General features: G+C 39.6%; 1 protein-coding gene across 1 annotated transcript in view; it reads left to right on the top strand.

Annotated features, from left to right (window-relative positions):
• NAXD (NAD(P)HX dehydratase) overlaps positions 1-17494 on the top strand; it is a 47964-nt gene that overhangs the window by 17775 nt on the left and 12695 nt on the right. The window contains exon 6 of the mRNA XM_062515091.1: positions 3848-3956. Within this exon, the coding sequence (XP_062371075.1) occupies positions 3848-3956 (109 nt within the window). The remainder of the gene's footprint in view (positions 1-3847; positions 3957-17494) is intronic.

The raw sequence follows: 17494 nt of genomic DNA, 5'->3' as shown, positions 1-17494 counted from the left end.
TCAGTGTGTGCAGTCAGAGGTTTATTGGTTGCTTTGTAGACAAGCTAAGGTTTTGAGGAAGCGTTTGGGAGTTTGGAGGGGTGTTGCTTAGTTGCTTGATTGAACAACAGTGAGCTGTCATACTCTTGATTTTCATCAGAATGGTATCTGATAACATGTAACACATAGTGATTAGCTGGAAGTAGCTGTTGAAGATCTGTTCATTCCCCATTTATTCCCTGGTGTCGTCTGTCACTAGAATATTTTTTTGCACACATCTGCACAATGGTACTGTAGTTCGCTCTCCATGTTTACAGGTGTTACTGCTGGGATTCAGCTTCCCAATTATTCCTACTGTGGATGTCCATGGTCCAGAGTTTGTATTTTTATATTAGGGAAAGCCAACTAGTTCCCAAAGTTTTGCCCAATCACCTTCCAAAAAAACTTGCTTTATTTTGGAAAATCCCAAATTTTTGTTTAATCAAAGTCTCTCTCAAAGGTTTTACTCTTCTCAGAAAGTGAAGTACTGTTTTTTTTCTGGTCTTAAGAGATTTCTTTACTCCTCTTTATATCATTACTAGCTTCATGCTTTAGAGTGAGGGTATTGCATTTGTGATATCTCTTTTGGAAAAAAAAATCAAGTTGGATATCATTTGGCTTTGCACCTCTAAAGGTAATAGTGATTCTTGCTTTTGATCAAGGGGATGCTTTCTTCATTCCTTGTACCTTTCTAGAGAGGTGTTGGGCTTTTGTAAATACAGCACTATTTTCAGTTGTTGTTCCAATGTCTTGGGCAGTGGAGGTGATAATTAAAAGGAGAGGTTTGAGATCAGGTTAGTAACTGGGCAGGGAAATTGGCAAGAAGTGACAAAGGAGGTTAACTGTGTTTCTTTGTGTGAGCGTAGTACACCGTGAACAGTTCAGGACCTGACATGGTATTCTGTGCTGGTGCCTCCAAAGGATTTTTTTCCAAAGACATTTTTGTCTGGATTTGATCCACAGGTAAACAAGAACATGTATTGATTTTTTTCTAAATACTGCCAAGAAGTATTTATTCCTCGGTACCCAGGCACAATTATCTGTACAGGCAAATTATCCAAATGATTCTTAGCAAGGATTTTGGCCCATGCCAGACAGCCTTTCCCAACCACTTTTTTCCACTGATGAGGAATTACCAGGAACTGTGCCTAGCAGGCAGGTTGAGATTTGTCTCTTTTGAAGCCTGAGAATGCAGAGGCCATCTGATCTCAAAGTCAGAGAGCTTTTCTGGGTGTGTTTAAACATTGTGTATAGAGTGTAGCTATTAAGAGCTAGAGGAATTTCTACCTTTGTGCTAAATCCCATGGTCAGGAACATTCAAGGTTTACCCCTGCCTGAAGAAAGCTGCTTGTTGATAATTTGTACCCTATCAGCTTTAAAATGCTCCTGGTTTGATGTACATATGTGGACATAAACTGAGATAACACAGCAGCCCTTCCAGAGCAGCTGTAGATACAGGATTGGTACGGTGTCTGTAGCTGCGTAGCCACAGCTACTGTGAACATCCAGTGTCTTGAAGTGAAGCTGGCATGATGCTGTTGTGAGATAGTGTTTTTCTGCTTCTTTTATGAAGATTCAAAACCCATCAGTTACTTTACAGCATGTTTTTATAGCCGATTTTGCAGTGTAGTAGTCATTATCACCATTTTTAATCTCTTGACCCTTGACCTTGGATTACTTCTTGATGTGACGTTGCAAAGGAGTTGAAGGTAATGTTTGTAAAATGCTTTGAAGATGAAAAGCTTCACAGTGGGTTTTTTATTATTACCAGAGGCAAAGTGTGCAGGAGTGGCTTAATATTGGACTGTTTATTTCCCAAGAGATGGCTTCGTTTTGAAAAGTGCACATTATCAATTGAGTTTTAAACAAAATTATATTATTTCCATCCTGAATATAAATAAATGGAGAAACTTTTTTATGGTTAGATCATTTGCATAAGATCTTTGTAGAAAAGCAGAGCATTTATGATACTACCAGTGGTTCGATTCTTAGCTTATGTTTCGTGAAGCTTTTTTTAAATGTATTTGGCTTCTACTATCCAAAGCTATGTCGATAAGGATGACATCCTTATATATCTAGAAGTTGCAGTATTCTTACAACTACATGGTATACAGATATATTGAGATACATATTGCTCTTCAAAGCTAAAATAAGTTCAGTATGTGAACAAAGAAAAGTGGTCAGCATTCAGAAATGGTGATGTTTTTATTAGAGTTTGGTTTGCAGGCAGTTTTTCACATGTTCAACCTACCACATATTAAAGACCTGTCTTTTTTTTTTTTTTAATAGTGTTTAAGGTGTTTCTTGAATCGTTTTTATTTCCAGCCTCTGTCTACATCATAAACTGATAGGTGATTGTACAGAGATAAAAAAAAGTGAGTTGTTTAACAGTTCTCCAGCTGCTACCATCTCCATGCGAGGTGGAGGAGGAAGGAACTGCAGTGTTCAGATGGAAGTTCAGCTTGCTAAAACAGGGACTGCTCCAGGGACAGCCATGTCCTGCCGTGGTTCCCCGTCTTCCTTGTCCTTGCAGCAGGTCGTTGCTCCCAGCCAGCAGCCTTGTTTTGACAGAGCAGTTTTGTGGTGTCAGCACAGGGCACCTCTTGGCTTTCTGAGCAGCTCTTGTCAGCGGACAGCTCTCTGGGCTGCGGCCAGGCATCCCTGTGCCCTTGAGTGGGATGCCTCGCTCCCTGCAGCTGCAAAAGCTTTGGGCTCCTGCCTGGCATTTGCAAAAATCATTGTGGAATTTGCTGATTCTGCCAGACACAACCTGAAGACTTGTTCCCAAGTGCTGCATCCCATCAGGACAGCTGTTGGTTATGAAAAACATGCATTGGCCTTTGTCTGTAATAATACAGCTTTGTTGGAGTACTGCAAGCTTACAATAACCTGAGCAATACTATGAAGTGTACCCCCTTGCTCAGCCTACAGAGAGCTTTATTTCCCCGTGCTTCAGTGAAAATGTTCATTTATTGTTGTCACTGATGTCAGAGATAGGGAGGGAGGGAGGGAGGGAGGGTAAATTTTCCTTCTATATTGTCAGTAAAGATTAACTGCAAATGCTGGGCAGTGCTTTCAAAATATTCTGACCTATTTACACAACAAAACTGATCAGAACAAAATAAACAATTCTGGTCAGTGGCTGAATGCTGTATTGTGTCATCTATATTTGGCAGTGAATTTTCTCATCATTTTTCCAATACAGACAAAAACCAGAATGCTGTAGAAATTTTAAGTATTACAAGCAGATAATGCCCATATTGAATAGCTTGTTTCTCCTGTTGCCTTTTGGGGAAGGGGGACAATTTGGCTGTAATTCAGCTGGAACAAATTCTTATGAAGCAACTGACAAAAAAAGCATATGAGTAGATTTATCATTCTGCCATGTGGGGTAATAAACAATTGCATCATTTCCAGCAGGCTGCAATAGATACCTGCGAGATGGTGGATCTCTCTCCGAGGTATAACCTCTGCAAAGAAGCATTAAATAGGGAATTGTGACAGGCTCTAAAAATTGTTGGTTTCCTGCTTGGATTTTTTTTTTTTTTAATTTTGTAACAGCTGTATTGGATTTTTGCAGGTACCTCCTCATTTTTATGTGCTATCCCCTAAAGAATTAATTGAGAGAAATTTTTCATCTTAGCTATTTGGACAAATATTCTGTATTTCCTGGGTCACAGATTCTTGGTAGTTTGGAGGATAAAGTTGCCTGACACTCAAGATAGGAAATACCTCTTTCTATCTTGCATCTTGAATTCAGTTTCTGAAAATACTAAAATGAAGCCTTTTTAAACTTCTCTTTTTTATTATTCTTCACACTTCCTTGTAGTGACAGTCCCAATGCTGTCCACGAGGTGGAAAAGTGGTTACCACGGCTGCACTCGGTTGTCATAGGACCTGGCTTAGGTAGAGATGAAGTTCTGCTTGAGAACGCTAAGGTAATGTGCATACTGATAATTTATCCTATGTCTTTATGTTGGATTTTATTAACCATTCCTGTATTTTACATAATTACACAAAGGTTCTTGTTATGGTTGCTAAATATCAAATTTAATAAAACATTGTTGACTGAAAATTACAGTTTCTATCCATGATCTTCATTGTTAAACTGTAACCCTCAGTCTGAATTTTAGGCACCTGTATGGTTGATCTGTCTTGCTTTTGTTTAGCTTGTGAAAGTCACTAATTAAGAAATAGGTGTTGGCATATCTAGATAAAAGGCTCTGTGTTTTCTTAGGTGCAAAGCACCAGTACTGTAAATACATAAATATGGATTTGAGTTCCTAATTTTTGACAGCTCATACCAGATGCACGAAAGAACAGGGACTGTGTCCTCTTGCAATAAGAAATAATACTCATAATTATAAAATGTTGCAGATTTCTACTTTGGATAAAGAGATAATCCTGTTCTCTGTTGAGCCTCAGTGGAGAGCTAAAACAGGAGATGAGATAGTTTTTTACTTTAAATAATACGTATTTAGACCATCTTCCCAGTGATGTTTTGTATTGCTGTCAACACATCTTTGTGCATTCAAAGTGTGTCTTTCAGTCTAATGTCAATCTAATTTTGTACAATTTATTTTTTTTCCTTGAGCAATATTACTGAATTAATCAGCAGCTCTAACAAATGGAAGTAATATAGTTTACAGAAATGTTGACAGTTACACAGTGAAATCACAAAACAGAGCAGGCAAGAGACTGGAAGCCACACTATCCGAATGTTTAGAATACCTTGAGAACTGTGAATGGTGGTTTTGCTAGGATTTGTTAGAGAAAGTTGCTATTGGAGTTTTTCTCCTTTAATTTTTTTTGGAAGGAAGGTGTATATATTATGGTACAGAGGTGCAACATGAATAAAGATCAGAAAATACAATAAATTTATTACAACTGATGAAGAAATCAAACTGTAGTATAAGTGAAAAATTTAAACAGATTTTATTATTTTTGAAAACAATTTTTTTCAGAATTTCTTTTTCAGGAAAAATATTTGAGACAATTCTTTGTTTTCTTTGCTAAAAAAAATTAGTTTGATGTTTTTTTTCTAAAGGAAAACAACTTTAAACAAAAGAAAATAAGAATTCATTTAGAATATCTAAGATAAACTTCTTTTATGTCAGAATTCCATACAAGGTTTATGTGCTTATCTGTAGTACAGAAATACCTGGAAGATTTCCTGATTGTATTTTTTTCCTCATTGCTAAAAATAATATTGCTTTCTTAGTGAATTACAAGCATACTTTTACTTCAGTGTGACTGTCCTGTGTAAGCCAGCTTAGAGTTAAAGAAACAAACCCAGCCAATAAAGACGAGGCATTTGGAAGTTACTGCATGCTAAAATCTCAGGGCACATTCATATGAGCTGTGGATCTGACCTTATTAATTTCAAGTCACATTAAAGCTGAAGTTCTTTGTCTGCACTGTAGTTGTGTAAGTATTCATTAGTGCCCAGTGTTGAGGTTTTTAACATGTCATTGGGGATAAGTGAACCCTGGCTGCCTGTCTGAGGAAGAGTGATGCTTCTCTGTGCTGAGAGAAAGTTGAGTCTCCCTCCTGCTTCAACAGCAAATTTTAAGTGTCAAGAAAAAAACCAAGAGATTATAGCATTGCTATTTTAAACTTTTATAGGCGGCTGGCTTGGTATAAAGTTTTCTGGTTTCCCTTTAAGCTAAGTGTGGCGTGTGTCATATGAATGCAGGCTGGGAGGTGGGTGAGTGTCTGCTTTCTGGTCAGGGTTTTGTATCAGAGTTGTAGTGATAGTGATATAGAGCTTCCCTTCTTTCTCCTTCTGTCCCATTAAGGTGCTGAGGCATCATGTTCTGGCATGTCTCTAAAGTGGTTTTTATGTCAGTTCTTGTCAGTATTGTGCCAACACATTTCCAATTAATGTGCTTCTCCATACAGTCATGTGTGTGGGCTGCTTCCCTCTTCTGAGCATTGAGAAATTAAGAAATTAATTACTAATGCTGTAACCTTCAATTTGTGGTATATGGTCAAGAGACAGTGTTTTGTTGTGGAATAGCTTGAGTGCTTGTTGACCAGATGGTGCATCATCTCCAGATCAAAGAAAGCTTTGCTTCCTCAGCATCTTTAGTGTGTCACCTGCCTCCCTCATTCTTAACGCCTGCAAGTGCTCACTGTGGCATTTGAGTTCCTTTCAACAATCTGTTTTTAAAAAAGCCCACCCTGTGATCAGTTTCCTTTGATTTGATTTTTTTTTCCCCTTGAACACCTTGATAGTCTTTGAACACATATTTACTGGCTTCCTGCAATTTTGTGGGTTTGGCTGTAATTCCATTTACAAGTCCTGTTACAAGAAGCTGCTCTGCAAGTTATAGCCTTCTTTTATAAGCCACTTATATGGGTCTGTGCCAGGACCCTCACATGCTGTTACTCAGTTGCTTGGAGCTGATGCTCTGTGAGAGCTTTCCAGCCATGAGTTTGTGAGACCAGGAGCTGCAGCTTCAGATAATTCTCCTAAATAAAGCATTTGTTGTGTCCTGATAGCTGTACACCTGGATCTCTTGCAGATGTGGCAATTCTGGACTCAGCCTGGTTAGACCTTCCAATTCCAAAGCATGTAAGCAGTCTAAGCAGCTTCTCTTCAAGAGAAAAGAGCCAAAACATATTTCTGCTCCACTTCTCGGCTTTGGAGTGTGCAGACTGAAACATTTCTGCTCCCCATACTACTTCAGACTTTTGAAATGCTGTTACCACATCTGGTTTAAAAGTTGGCCAAGATGTCAACTTTGTTGTAGGGAACATCAGGCCATCAGTTTTTTTCGTTTCAGTGTCCATGATTGGTTCTGGCCAGAGATACCAGTATGTTATGTCACTGAATTCAGCTCAGTTGGAGGGCTGCTGCTGGTGGTTTAGTCTGTTGAGAAAGAGTTTAGCTGCTATGTGGAAGCAAGGCCAAGATCCCTATGACTGTCCTCTGCTTAGAAGCAGCATATTTCCAATGCTGTTGGGTGTTCTTTTTTTTTTCACACAGGAGCAGTGTTATGTCCCTATCATATCTACCAATCACAGTTTATTTCATTCAGCTGTTGCATGTATGTTTGCACTTCTGGCTTTACTCTGATCTTATTTTCCTTCTTGGAAAGCTTGAAGCTTGAAAGTAGAGAAATTTCTGATTGTACCATCAAGAGCTGTTTGTTGGGTGTGTGAGAGAATCAGGTTCCTCTGCTGCAGGGTGATGAGTGCAAGCTTCTGAGAGGACTTTGTTAAAAATACAGTGTTCCTTGCATAGCGTCCTGGGTGTGCAGGAGATGCTGCCTAATGCTCCAGCATGTTCTGCATTCTGCTGCCACCTAGCAGTTAGGCAGTTACAGGCTGAGCCATGTCCTTCATCATGTTCTATCCTCTTGTCATCTCCTTTGCCCTGTTCCTTCTGGCTTTGAGGCCAAATGGACTGATAGAGGATTGCTGGTGGAATAGCAGGTACCGTAGGGATCTGATAGATAAGCGTTTGTCCTGATGAAGAGCCCTCTCCTTAACTGAACTCTTTGATGTTGGAATCTTCCTTGCTTGTCACTGGGTTCCTTGCCTCTCCCCTTCAAGTGGCAGCACCAAGTCCTGAACTCTGGTCTTCCAGACTTCCTGTGTTTTGCTTAAAGTCAGAATGCTGTTTTCAGCAGACCTTGTTTGCTTTCTTCCTGTAGGAGAAGAGGTAATGATCAATGGCAAGAACAGCTCTGTGTAATTCAGATTACTTGATAAAATTGACTGGGTTCTCTAACCATATGCTTGTTCCTCTTGCTCAATTCTCAGTCTTTGTTTTAGCTTCCAAAACATGTCAGGAATACCAGCCTGGGTTTTCTTTTGGCTGAGGTCCTGCCTAGCTGCCACTTGTGCCTATTGCTGCTGATGTTTTTCTTCCTTCAGCCCCCTTGCCCTGCACTGCTTCCCTCAGCCAGCCATTTGCCCTTCAACATCTCTGCTGTCTCTTGGGATATAAATTTCAGAATCTCATTTTCCACCCCTTGTGACATCGTCTTAAGGTTGTGTTAAAATATCTTGGCTGCAGTTAACTCCATCAGGTGTGCCCAGAGAGAACCCGTTTGAAATTTTCAGATGAGTGAAATCTCAGTTCTGCCTTGACTGAGGCATCAGCCTTTCTGTGTTTGATTAGTTGGATTACTTTCTTGCTTTCAAGCCTTGTGTGTTCAGGGTTTAGGCAATGCTTCACAGCCCTAGTGAGCTGTGAGAATGGGACCAGGTGCTTCACCACACTATCTGCACTAGTTTGTTTTTTCTTTTTTGCAAGATCAAAAGCACTGCAGAATACAGGGCCACCTGTTGTTACCATATAAGTCTGTTGGAGTTGAATCTGTCACTGTGGGCCTTGAAAAGGATTTTCCTCTTGATAGCTAAGTAGCCCTCTCAGTTCTGTTTGTACCACAGGTGTAAGACACCTGAGAAGCATCCCTGGTGAATATTGCAGGTGACAGATTAGTATGGCCTGTGGTACCTGCCACCATGTACAAATATGAACTAACAGAGTGTATTACTGTTTGGAGTCACTGCTGATGGCAGCTGAAATCAGCAGAAGAATTATTTTCCAGAAAGTTCATTTTTTAGGGTGTCATGTGCATTCGCTTCCTCCCTGTTTATACCCTTTGGAGCTTCTTGCTGTGGGGATTCAGCAGTTCATAAGGAAGTGAAGTTTTAGCAAGGATGTGCTTCTTTCTCTTCTCAGCCCTCAGCTAGGAGGAGGTAAAGTAGCTGGAATCTTGTGTTTGGGGTACTGCAAGGGCAAAACCCCCTGGGATGTATGTGCCCTCTCTGTGAGAAGATGTGTGCTGTCAGCCTTCACCCAAAGCCCAGCATTGGTGCACATATCACAAACAGAATCCAGTGGAAAATGATCTCCAGCTAGCCAAGCTTCATTGCTTTCAAAAGGCCTGGTGAGACTCAGTTTGTGGATGTGGTCAGCTAAGGTGGGGCAGCTGCTGGGTTAGGATGCAGGTCTTTCTCTGTTGTGGTGTTACTGGTGTGGATGAAGCTTGGGAACACCAGCTTAAGGCAGAGATACCCTCTTGGTTTTGCCAAGAAACTACTGTTGCTTTTGCTAAGAACTATTAGTATTCTGTGGCTTCCTCACAGATGTCTTGATTAGAAAAATAGTGTTTGAATATATGCTAACAGTACCTTAAATACAGGTTTATGCAGCTTGCAAACAGAATTTATTTCTAATATGTGTAATGGATCTTGATGAAAATCATTCACAGTGAAGTGGGATATTTATTTGCTTTCTGCATGTAGGCTTGTATTGTTTAGCTTGATTTTGATGCTCAAAAGCATTTGTAAGCAAAGTGCTGGTATTGGGTATCTTTTCAACTCTTTCTGAGGTCATTCAGCTAGAAACCCTAAAAAGAAATTGGCAGTGATAAATTCAGTTCGTTAAGTTCATTTTACATTTATGTTTATTTAAGAGTAAGTGCCAACCACTGACCATGAATATCTTAAGCCAAATCTATTTAACATAATCAGCTGTAAATTGGAAACCTTGTAGAGTTTTCATTGTGAGTGCAAACATTCAGTGAATGAGAGCATGGGAAGAATTACTGCTTTTATTTATTCTGATGTAGGTATTTATACTTTGGATTGCAAAAAAAAGGATTAATACTTAAAAGTGGATTTTCTTGTGTATAGGGCTGAAATGTATGTATAAATGTAACTTCTCAAATAGTCTCTGGTTGGCCATGCTTTTGGGGGAGCACAGGCAAAAAAGCGTGCTCTGGATTTTTTCATAACTAGGACAAGAATTTCAGAGGCTTTTGTGTTTTCTTATTGTATTCAGGCATTAATTTGGCTTATGTCACTTCTTTAAGAATTTAGCATGTGATTGAAGCTGATACTAAGAAACTGTTAGTTGCAGTTTTCTTCCATCCTTAAGGGAAGTGATCTAGTTTGAATTCAAAGAAGGAATACAGAAATTAGTAATTTTCATATTTTTTTTAATGCAGAATAGAACAGTTTTGATGAGCTGCCATATACAGTGTCTTCAGCTTTCTTAATTGTAACAGCTTCTAACATCTCCCAAAGCACTTAATGAGCCTGGTGGTGTAGGGGGGTACTCTTTAAGGTCCTTATCACTCTCTGCCTAGCTTAAGTGAAATATTTTGCTGTGTACCTGAAAATCTGTTTTGGAAAGCAGGGCCTAGCATGTGGTACTACAGTTAAAAGACAAAAGACCAACTTAAATTGAATGAAGCCTGAACCACAAGATGAAGAACCTATTTGTTCCAGAGGGGGGATATTCATCTCTATGATGTGACCCCTCATTCACAAGTGGTGGTCGTTCCTTGCATGAGGTTTTTGAGGGCTTAGTGGTAGGTGTGAATACAGAAATACATAAAATAAAACTCAGGCAATTAGGCTAGTTAAAGGTGATTTTTTAATATATATCTTGTCCACAAAGAGAGGTTTTAATTTGTCTTTGCTGAATTTTGAAAAGAGGAGGAGTCTTTGGATCAGTGTGTAGGAATTAATAAAAGCACATTTAAGAGACAACTGCATGTTTTTACCAGTGAGTCAATAAAAGGTTTAAAATCTGTTTTGAATTTCTGAAAATAGGCTCTATGGGAAGAAACTCAAACAGTAGAACTACATTCTTAATGTTTTTCAAATTTCTTGCATCAAATAGAATATGTTAAGGGAAGCTTCTCCCCCCTGCCAGCTACAACTGTAACCTTGAGCACAGCCTGTGCCTGGGATATTTGCCTACTTCTAGCTGTGCAAGATTACAAATTCCTGCTTGCCAAGCCCATTTTCCAGGCATCTCCACCAGAGAGCTGCATCCTGAGCTGTATTGCAGCTGAGTCCCTGCTAACTCTGCATTTATCCAGACTTGAAGCAAGCAAGGCAGAAATGCTTCCTAGGGCTTTCAGTGCCTATTTGTAGGAATCGATTTGCAGCGTGTTGGGGTGGAACTTATTTGTTCCTCCTGGTCACCTTGGGGAGGAGGATGTGTGGAAATGCTTTGAGCTGCAGCATTTACAGGAAAATTTTGGCTCCTTTTTTCTTTTATCTCTCTGTTTCAGACAAAATCATGGATTCAAGATCGCTGGATGAGACCAATATTCATGCAGAAAATATAAGCAATTATAGGTGGTGTTTCAACAGCAGTTTCTGATTGTAGCTTTCAGGAGAGGGTTCTTTGTAAATGGAACTGCCAATGCCAGGTTATGCACATTTGCATGTCTTTACCAAACCAGAGTGTGTAATTACATACTTGGCATTTGCAGGTTTCAGTGGAATGCACTTTCAGTGGTCTGAAGGCACTGCTTCCTGAAGTGTGTGCGTGTTGTTTTGGTCAGTACTGTCCATTATTATGGCATGTTAAGGCTTGAACTTCTGTTTGAGAACATGAGTAAGACTTTTCTCAAGAGTGGGTCAAGATACAACTCTTGAAGAGACTGAGGAAATGCAGTGTTTTTTGCTGATGTCAAGTAAAGCAATCTTTCCTTTGCTAGGTAGAAAAATGGCAGTGTGAAAATTAATCACCATTGTGGGATAAATGTTGTTTTACGTATTCTGTTAATCTGGTTTTCTGTTCATTTCATTAAAATTCCATTTTATAATTAAATGACTGGCTCTAATTTCCTGATTCTTCCCTTTGTAAATACCAAATGACAAAGTTTTGTGTAGCTGAACTAGCTCATGAGGAAGAACTTAAGTAAGATAAAACTACTAATATGTTAAAAGTCACTGCAGGCATTTTTCTGCTAATCCACATCTAATTAAAAAAGCTGAAAAGTGTATCTCACTTAGGTGTGGCAAACCTACATAATTGCCTTTTCTGTGGATGCGTGGAGAACCAGCTTTTATGCTGTTGCATGTGAGCAGCATAAATAGGATGGGTGTTATTGCTGGCTTGTGGACTTGGGTGGAGAAATCCAGACTGCAGAGTTTAATTTCCAAGAGGCTGTGGGTACTTGCTGAGGGAGCACCACCTGTTCTCTGCCCCTGGGGCCTGAAGGTGCCTGCTCTGGGAAGACTTCCATGGCTGATACGGAATCTTGTGCTTGTACTTAAGAGCTCCATAGTAGTTTATTCCTCCCTTACATGTTCCCCACTGTTCTCCACGTGGCTGTTTCTTACAACCAGTGGCTCATCTCAGCCCCATTCCCTTCTCCATAACACTTGTGGAAGTGTGCAGGAGTCCTGGATATCCACGTTAGTACAGTGCAGGTGAATCTTGTGTTTTACAGCACAGCTGCAGGCTATCAAATGGTTAAACCATACCATTCTTTTTTACATTACTGTGTCCTCTTTCAGCAGTATCCTGTCCATTTGTTCCTTCAGGCTTCTCCCTCCCACAGTCCTTTCCTGCTGGAGTAATTTTGGGTTTGTGTGTGTGTTGTACAGGTATCGGTGTGTTGGGGGTTTTGTGTTTCAGGTTATTTTGGGGGAAGTGTGGTGGTTGGTGTGTTTTGGTGGTTTTGATTTTTTTGTGTTTTAGCCTTGTCTTTTGGGTTTCTTTTAAATATTGGAATTTGGGTTTTGGAATCTCTTTTCAAATTCCTATGTGAAAGTTGGGGCAGAAAACAGATTCCTACTGCAATGAATGCGTTGCATTTAAGGGAATAGTTTCTATGATAATAAAGAGTAATTTAAACACATTAATTTATTATCCTTTGTAAATTTGTAATTACAGTAAAGAGTTGCCTTTCCTCAGATAGAGCAATGGTTTCTACTGTGACACAAGTTCTTTTTCAGTTCTTACTGAGTAGGTTGCTTGCATAGAAGTCCTGAATAATGAGTCAAAGGAAAAGATTTTTTCAGGAAATCGTGTATTTCAAGAGTAGAGTAGGAGTGGACTCAGGTTAATTTTACCCTCTCTGGCTTTCTTTTCCTCAACCACTGCCACCAAAAACTGCAATGGCTGAATTACTATTTTGAGCAATTCTAAATGTCAAGTGTTTGGTGCTGCTAACGAATGATAACTGTGAGAGAGTTTGCCCCACAGAACATCTTTGTGGGATGTGTGAATCCCAGGTGATTTCCTCTTTGGCTTAATGAGGATAGAAGCTTCAGATTTGGTGTTGTTATTAGGAGAGGAAACTCCTGTTACAGATTTGTTCTAGCACCAGTGCTGCAGTCTTGCAATACAGTTAATCATCACTGATTTTAGTAAGAGGGGGTTGACACCTCTTTTCCTTTTCTCATGTAAATATTGAATCAGTGTTTCAGAGGACTACCAAAGTATTTAGCCAGCCAATACAAAGAAGAATATCTCTAGCAAGAGATTGCCCAAACCCCATTATTAAGACTCTCAATATGAAAGGTAAAAGACTGAATTTTGACCCTGGCTGTGAATTGCAGAGGAAGGATCCAAATTTCAGTCTTGGATATCTTAGCTACACAGTGTGGCTGTAGGTCATAAGGTTAGGTCACAATAACATATCATTCTCTTCTTCTCCTCATTGTCCTCTCTGCTTTGTGACTTGTGCCAAGGTTGCCTTGTGAGTCCAGTGCTTTAGTTTTGCATGTCCTTAAGGGCTAAGGAATCCACTGAAGGAAGTGCTCCTGCCTTGCTCCAAGCTGAGCCACCACTGTTGTATAAGACATTCTGTGCACAGAAAGTTTATCCACTGGGATATCCTGGAGCTAGAATCTTCAAAATCTTAATATTCAAAATGCTGTTTGAAGGGAAGGGGTGATGTCTTGGGCTTATTATTGATATCAGTATGTGTTGCTGTTCACTTGGAATTCGTGTTTTGATTTCAGCTTTTGGCTTAGTGACATTTCGTAATACTTTTGTCGATGTTCTCTTTTAAATAATTTCCCATAGAAATAATTGTTACATTGGATAAAACTAAACAGATGGCTTCTGCTCATACATAGAATTCTGTCAGGAGCTGTTATATAGGATTTTGCGTGAAAGCAGATTTAGTCTGAGCTGTATTAAATGGGCAATAAACAGTTCTTCTGTATCTACAGATATTAACCAAGAAAAGCCCATGCCAAGTACCGAGGTACAAATACAACTGAAAATTGATTTTTGTCTCCAGGAACAAAGTACTCTGCATAGAGGATGTTGCCATTATTGCCATAAACTCCTCTTAATGCATACATTTAATGTTGTTTTTAATATGGTATTTGCAGAAATGGAGCATTTAAAAGTGGGCTTCATCTCACCTAATTCTTGGTGTCTAAAAACAAAAGAGTAAAGTATCTCTGCACCTCCTGTGATAGCTGTGGAGAGACAGGTACATCTGTTGACTGTTCATCCCACCCTAAATGAGGTGTCTAAGCTGCATGGGATGAACTGCTCTCCAATGGTCCTGCCCACCATCAGTAGGAAACAGAGGTTCTCCCATGAATGTTGTGTCCCTCAAAGATGGCGCTGTCTTAGGGGGGTTCCCTGATATTTATGGGTTTATTACAGTTTTGAAATCACACCTTCCCTCCCCAGAACTTCCTCTCTGAGGTTCCTTGTCTATCTCCAAGCAGATTCTGTCTGGGTTTAAGGAAGGAAGAGGAAAGGAAAATTATTGGGATAGGTATTTTGGTTGGTTGGTTTGTTGGTTGGTTTTTATTGTTTTGCATTTTTTAAGTCAAAAGTGAGCTTTCTAAATAAGACAACTTTGTATCCCCTGATTATTTGTTCTGTAAGGAGAGGAAGAACAAGCAAAGATTATTCAGTACATTAGATTAGAAACTGCTTCCTCAGAGACTTGGTACACAATAAAAGTTGCTTGCCCAGTAGGTTTTATTTAGCAAGGTGAGATTTCTTTTTAGCGTAGAGGTCAAATGTTTCAGAATTGTGGAGGATGTGCTAGAGAGGTAGGAACATAAAACATTATTAGAAAAAAATTCCTTATTTCTCTGAAGTGTACCAGTGATCTGGCCTTCCAGATCCTATTTGGCTGTAGATACACTGTCATGTTTTATAACTTCCACTTTTTTCTGTCTTATACATACATTCTTTTGGTATACCATGGATCTTCAGGATTGCTTATTTAGGAGAGAGTGAGAGATTCCAGTAGCCAAGATGGCAGTTATGAGAAAAACATGAAAAGGGGCCAAACAGTGACAGCAACTGCCAAACTTCAGCTGTTTTGGGAATAGAACTTTGGCACAGTTCCTTCCCTAGATTGCTTATAATGCATTTAAGAGAATAGTTTGGAAGGATAAGGACTCCTGAGATCTGGTGTCTTCCTTCAGACTTCTTTACTGACTGGTGGGAAATCTTTTTTAGTTTCAGAAAAAAGGTGTCATGAAAGACTGGCTTACTGAAGTTGGCATACTAGAATAAACTGGTGATTCATATCAGTGGGAAGTGGAGCAGTAATCATTTTAAGTGTTCAGTGAAGCTGCTAATGTACAAAAATATTCTAATTATAACCAGTTAGAATACCAGGTTGCAGTAAAATGTATTTGTACCTTCAAAGATTGGGGGAGAAGGATCTTGCTGAAATCTGGATCTCAGTGCCCTATGATACGTAATCAGAAGAGCTTGGTATGGTTCAAAAATAATTGGGCTGTTGGATCTACAACATCATTTATACGAGGAGAATACAAACAGCAAAACACAGAATCTAGTTGCTAGATCCACAGCCTTGTTTTATTGTTACAAAGTGAGCAGAGTTAAATGTAATTTTTTAATGAACTTAACACATCAGGGGAAAAGCAGTGCAGCTTCTGTGAAGGAAAACTGAGCTGTGCACATCTGTGCAGATTAACATGAATGAATTAAGAAAATTACTCTCTTACATTTCTTAAAAGCTTTGAGAGTAAGGAGCTCTGGTTTTCAGTATGCCACAGTTAATTCTAGGTTTTAAGACTCCATCCTCACACAGCTGTTAAATGTACTTACTAATAAATTTGAATAATTTAGCAGTAGCTGAACAGTATAAGTTGTGTAAAACTTGCCATTTGTTCAAAATTATTCAAGTAGCTGGGTATAAGAGAAGACTTTGTGGTGTTCCCTAGGGATCTCAAAGGAGGTGGGCATCTGGCAGTCTGACACATTCCAAGCTGTGCAAGTCTATGTAGGAAAGGTTTCTGTTCCCTAGTAGCTTCTACAGTAGCTGCAGCTGTATGTTGAGACAAGTCCTCAGGCTTGGAGCAGTGGGTAGTCTCATGCTTTCAAACTGCAAACAGTGCCCGACAAAGGAAATAGAAGGGAAATATTTCCCACTGGTATTGGAAAAATCAGAGTCAGGTAGTAATGTTTGTGAGGATATGTGTATGTCATATGTAATAATTTACAGGGAGCAAGGCAGGTGGTGTTTAGTTTAACCACTATACAAGGAGAGATGTTCAATACCCCGAATATTAATTAAAAATTGCTTCCCTATTCCTTACATCATGTCTTGCTAACCTGTGAAGCTCAGTGCCATGTGATAGCTAATCTGAAGAGCTTAATAACATTCAAAATTAATTAAACTTTTTGGATGGATACCATGCTCTGTTATCTTATACAGGAAAAAGATAAACTGTCCAGCTTCAAAGATGAGTTGGTAATAACCAGCAACTGAAAAAAACTTGACTGTCAGCCACTGCTCATTAAAAAGCCTGAGGATCAGTCACTGCTGCTTCTGAGTTAGGAGAGAGAACAAGGGCAGACAGTCTAGTCTGTTCAGAAATACTGTTTGCTGAAAAAAAACCACTTTGACAAATGGTCTGTTGTCTGGACCACCTTGGCTTTGCTTTCAAAGCATAAAATCTCCAGAACCACAGGTGAAATGACATCATACTTACTGCTGTCTTGGATGTTTGTTTGTACATGAACTAATACTGCAGTGGAGCTGTCAGAAGCAAAGCAGCTGAAGTTAGTATTATAGTTATTGGTAGATTTCTATCCAGGCAGTAGTCACTGGGATTTTTTTTTAATTGAAGATGTATGTTTGCTATGTGTGATTTGTGTTGGCATTACACGCCTCCTACAGCAGGTAGAGTGGGTGGGATTGTTTGTTTGTTTGGTTATTGTGGTGGGATGACCTTGGCTGAATGCCAGGTGCCCATCAAAGCTTCTCTGTCACTCCCCTCCTCAGCTGGACAGGGGAAAGAAAATACAACAGACTCGTGGGTTAAGATAAGGACAAGAGAGATCCTTGACCAGTTACTGTTCAATTGAAGTATGTGCAACAGGCTCAGCTTGGGGAAATTAATTGAGTTTTATAAGAAATGAAATCAGAGTAGGATAATGAGCAATAAACCAAACGGTAAAACACCTTCCCTCCACCCCTCCATTCTTCCCAAGCTTATTTTAACTCCAAAATGGTTCATTTTCCTGCTCTCAGTGGTGCAGGGGGGTGGGAAATGGGTACTCTGGTCAGTTCATCATGTATTGTCTCTGCTGTTCTTTCCTACTTCGGGGAGGGACTCCACATTCTTCCCCTGTTCCACCATGAGGTCCCTCCAACAAGAGACCATCCATCACAGACTTCTCCAGTGGACTTCCCATGGACTGCAGTTCTTCACAAACTTCTCCAACATGGGTCCTTCCCATGGGCTGCAGTCC

Source organism: Cinclus cinclus, chromosome 2, assembly GCF_963662255.1.
Source record: "Cinclus cinclus chromosome 2, bCinCin1.1, whole genome shotgun sequence".
Classification (NCBI taxonomy): Eukaryota; Metazoa; Chordata; class Aves; order Passeriformes; family Cinclidae; genus Cinclus; species Cinclus cinclus.
This window is presented reverse-complemented; position numbering and strand designations above follow the sequence as displayed.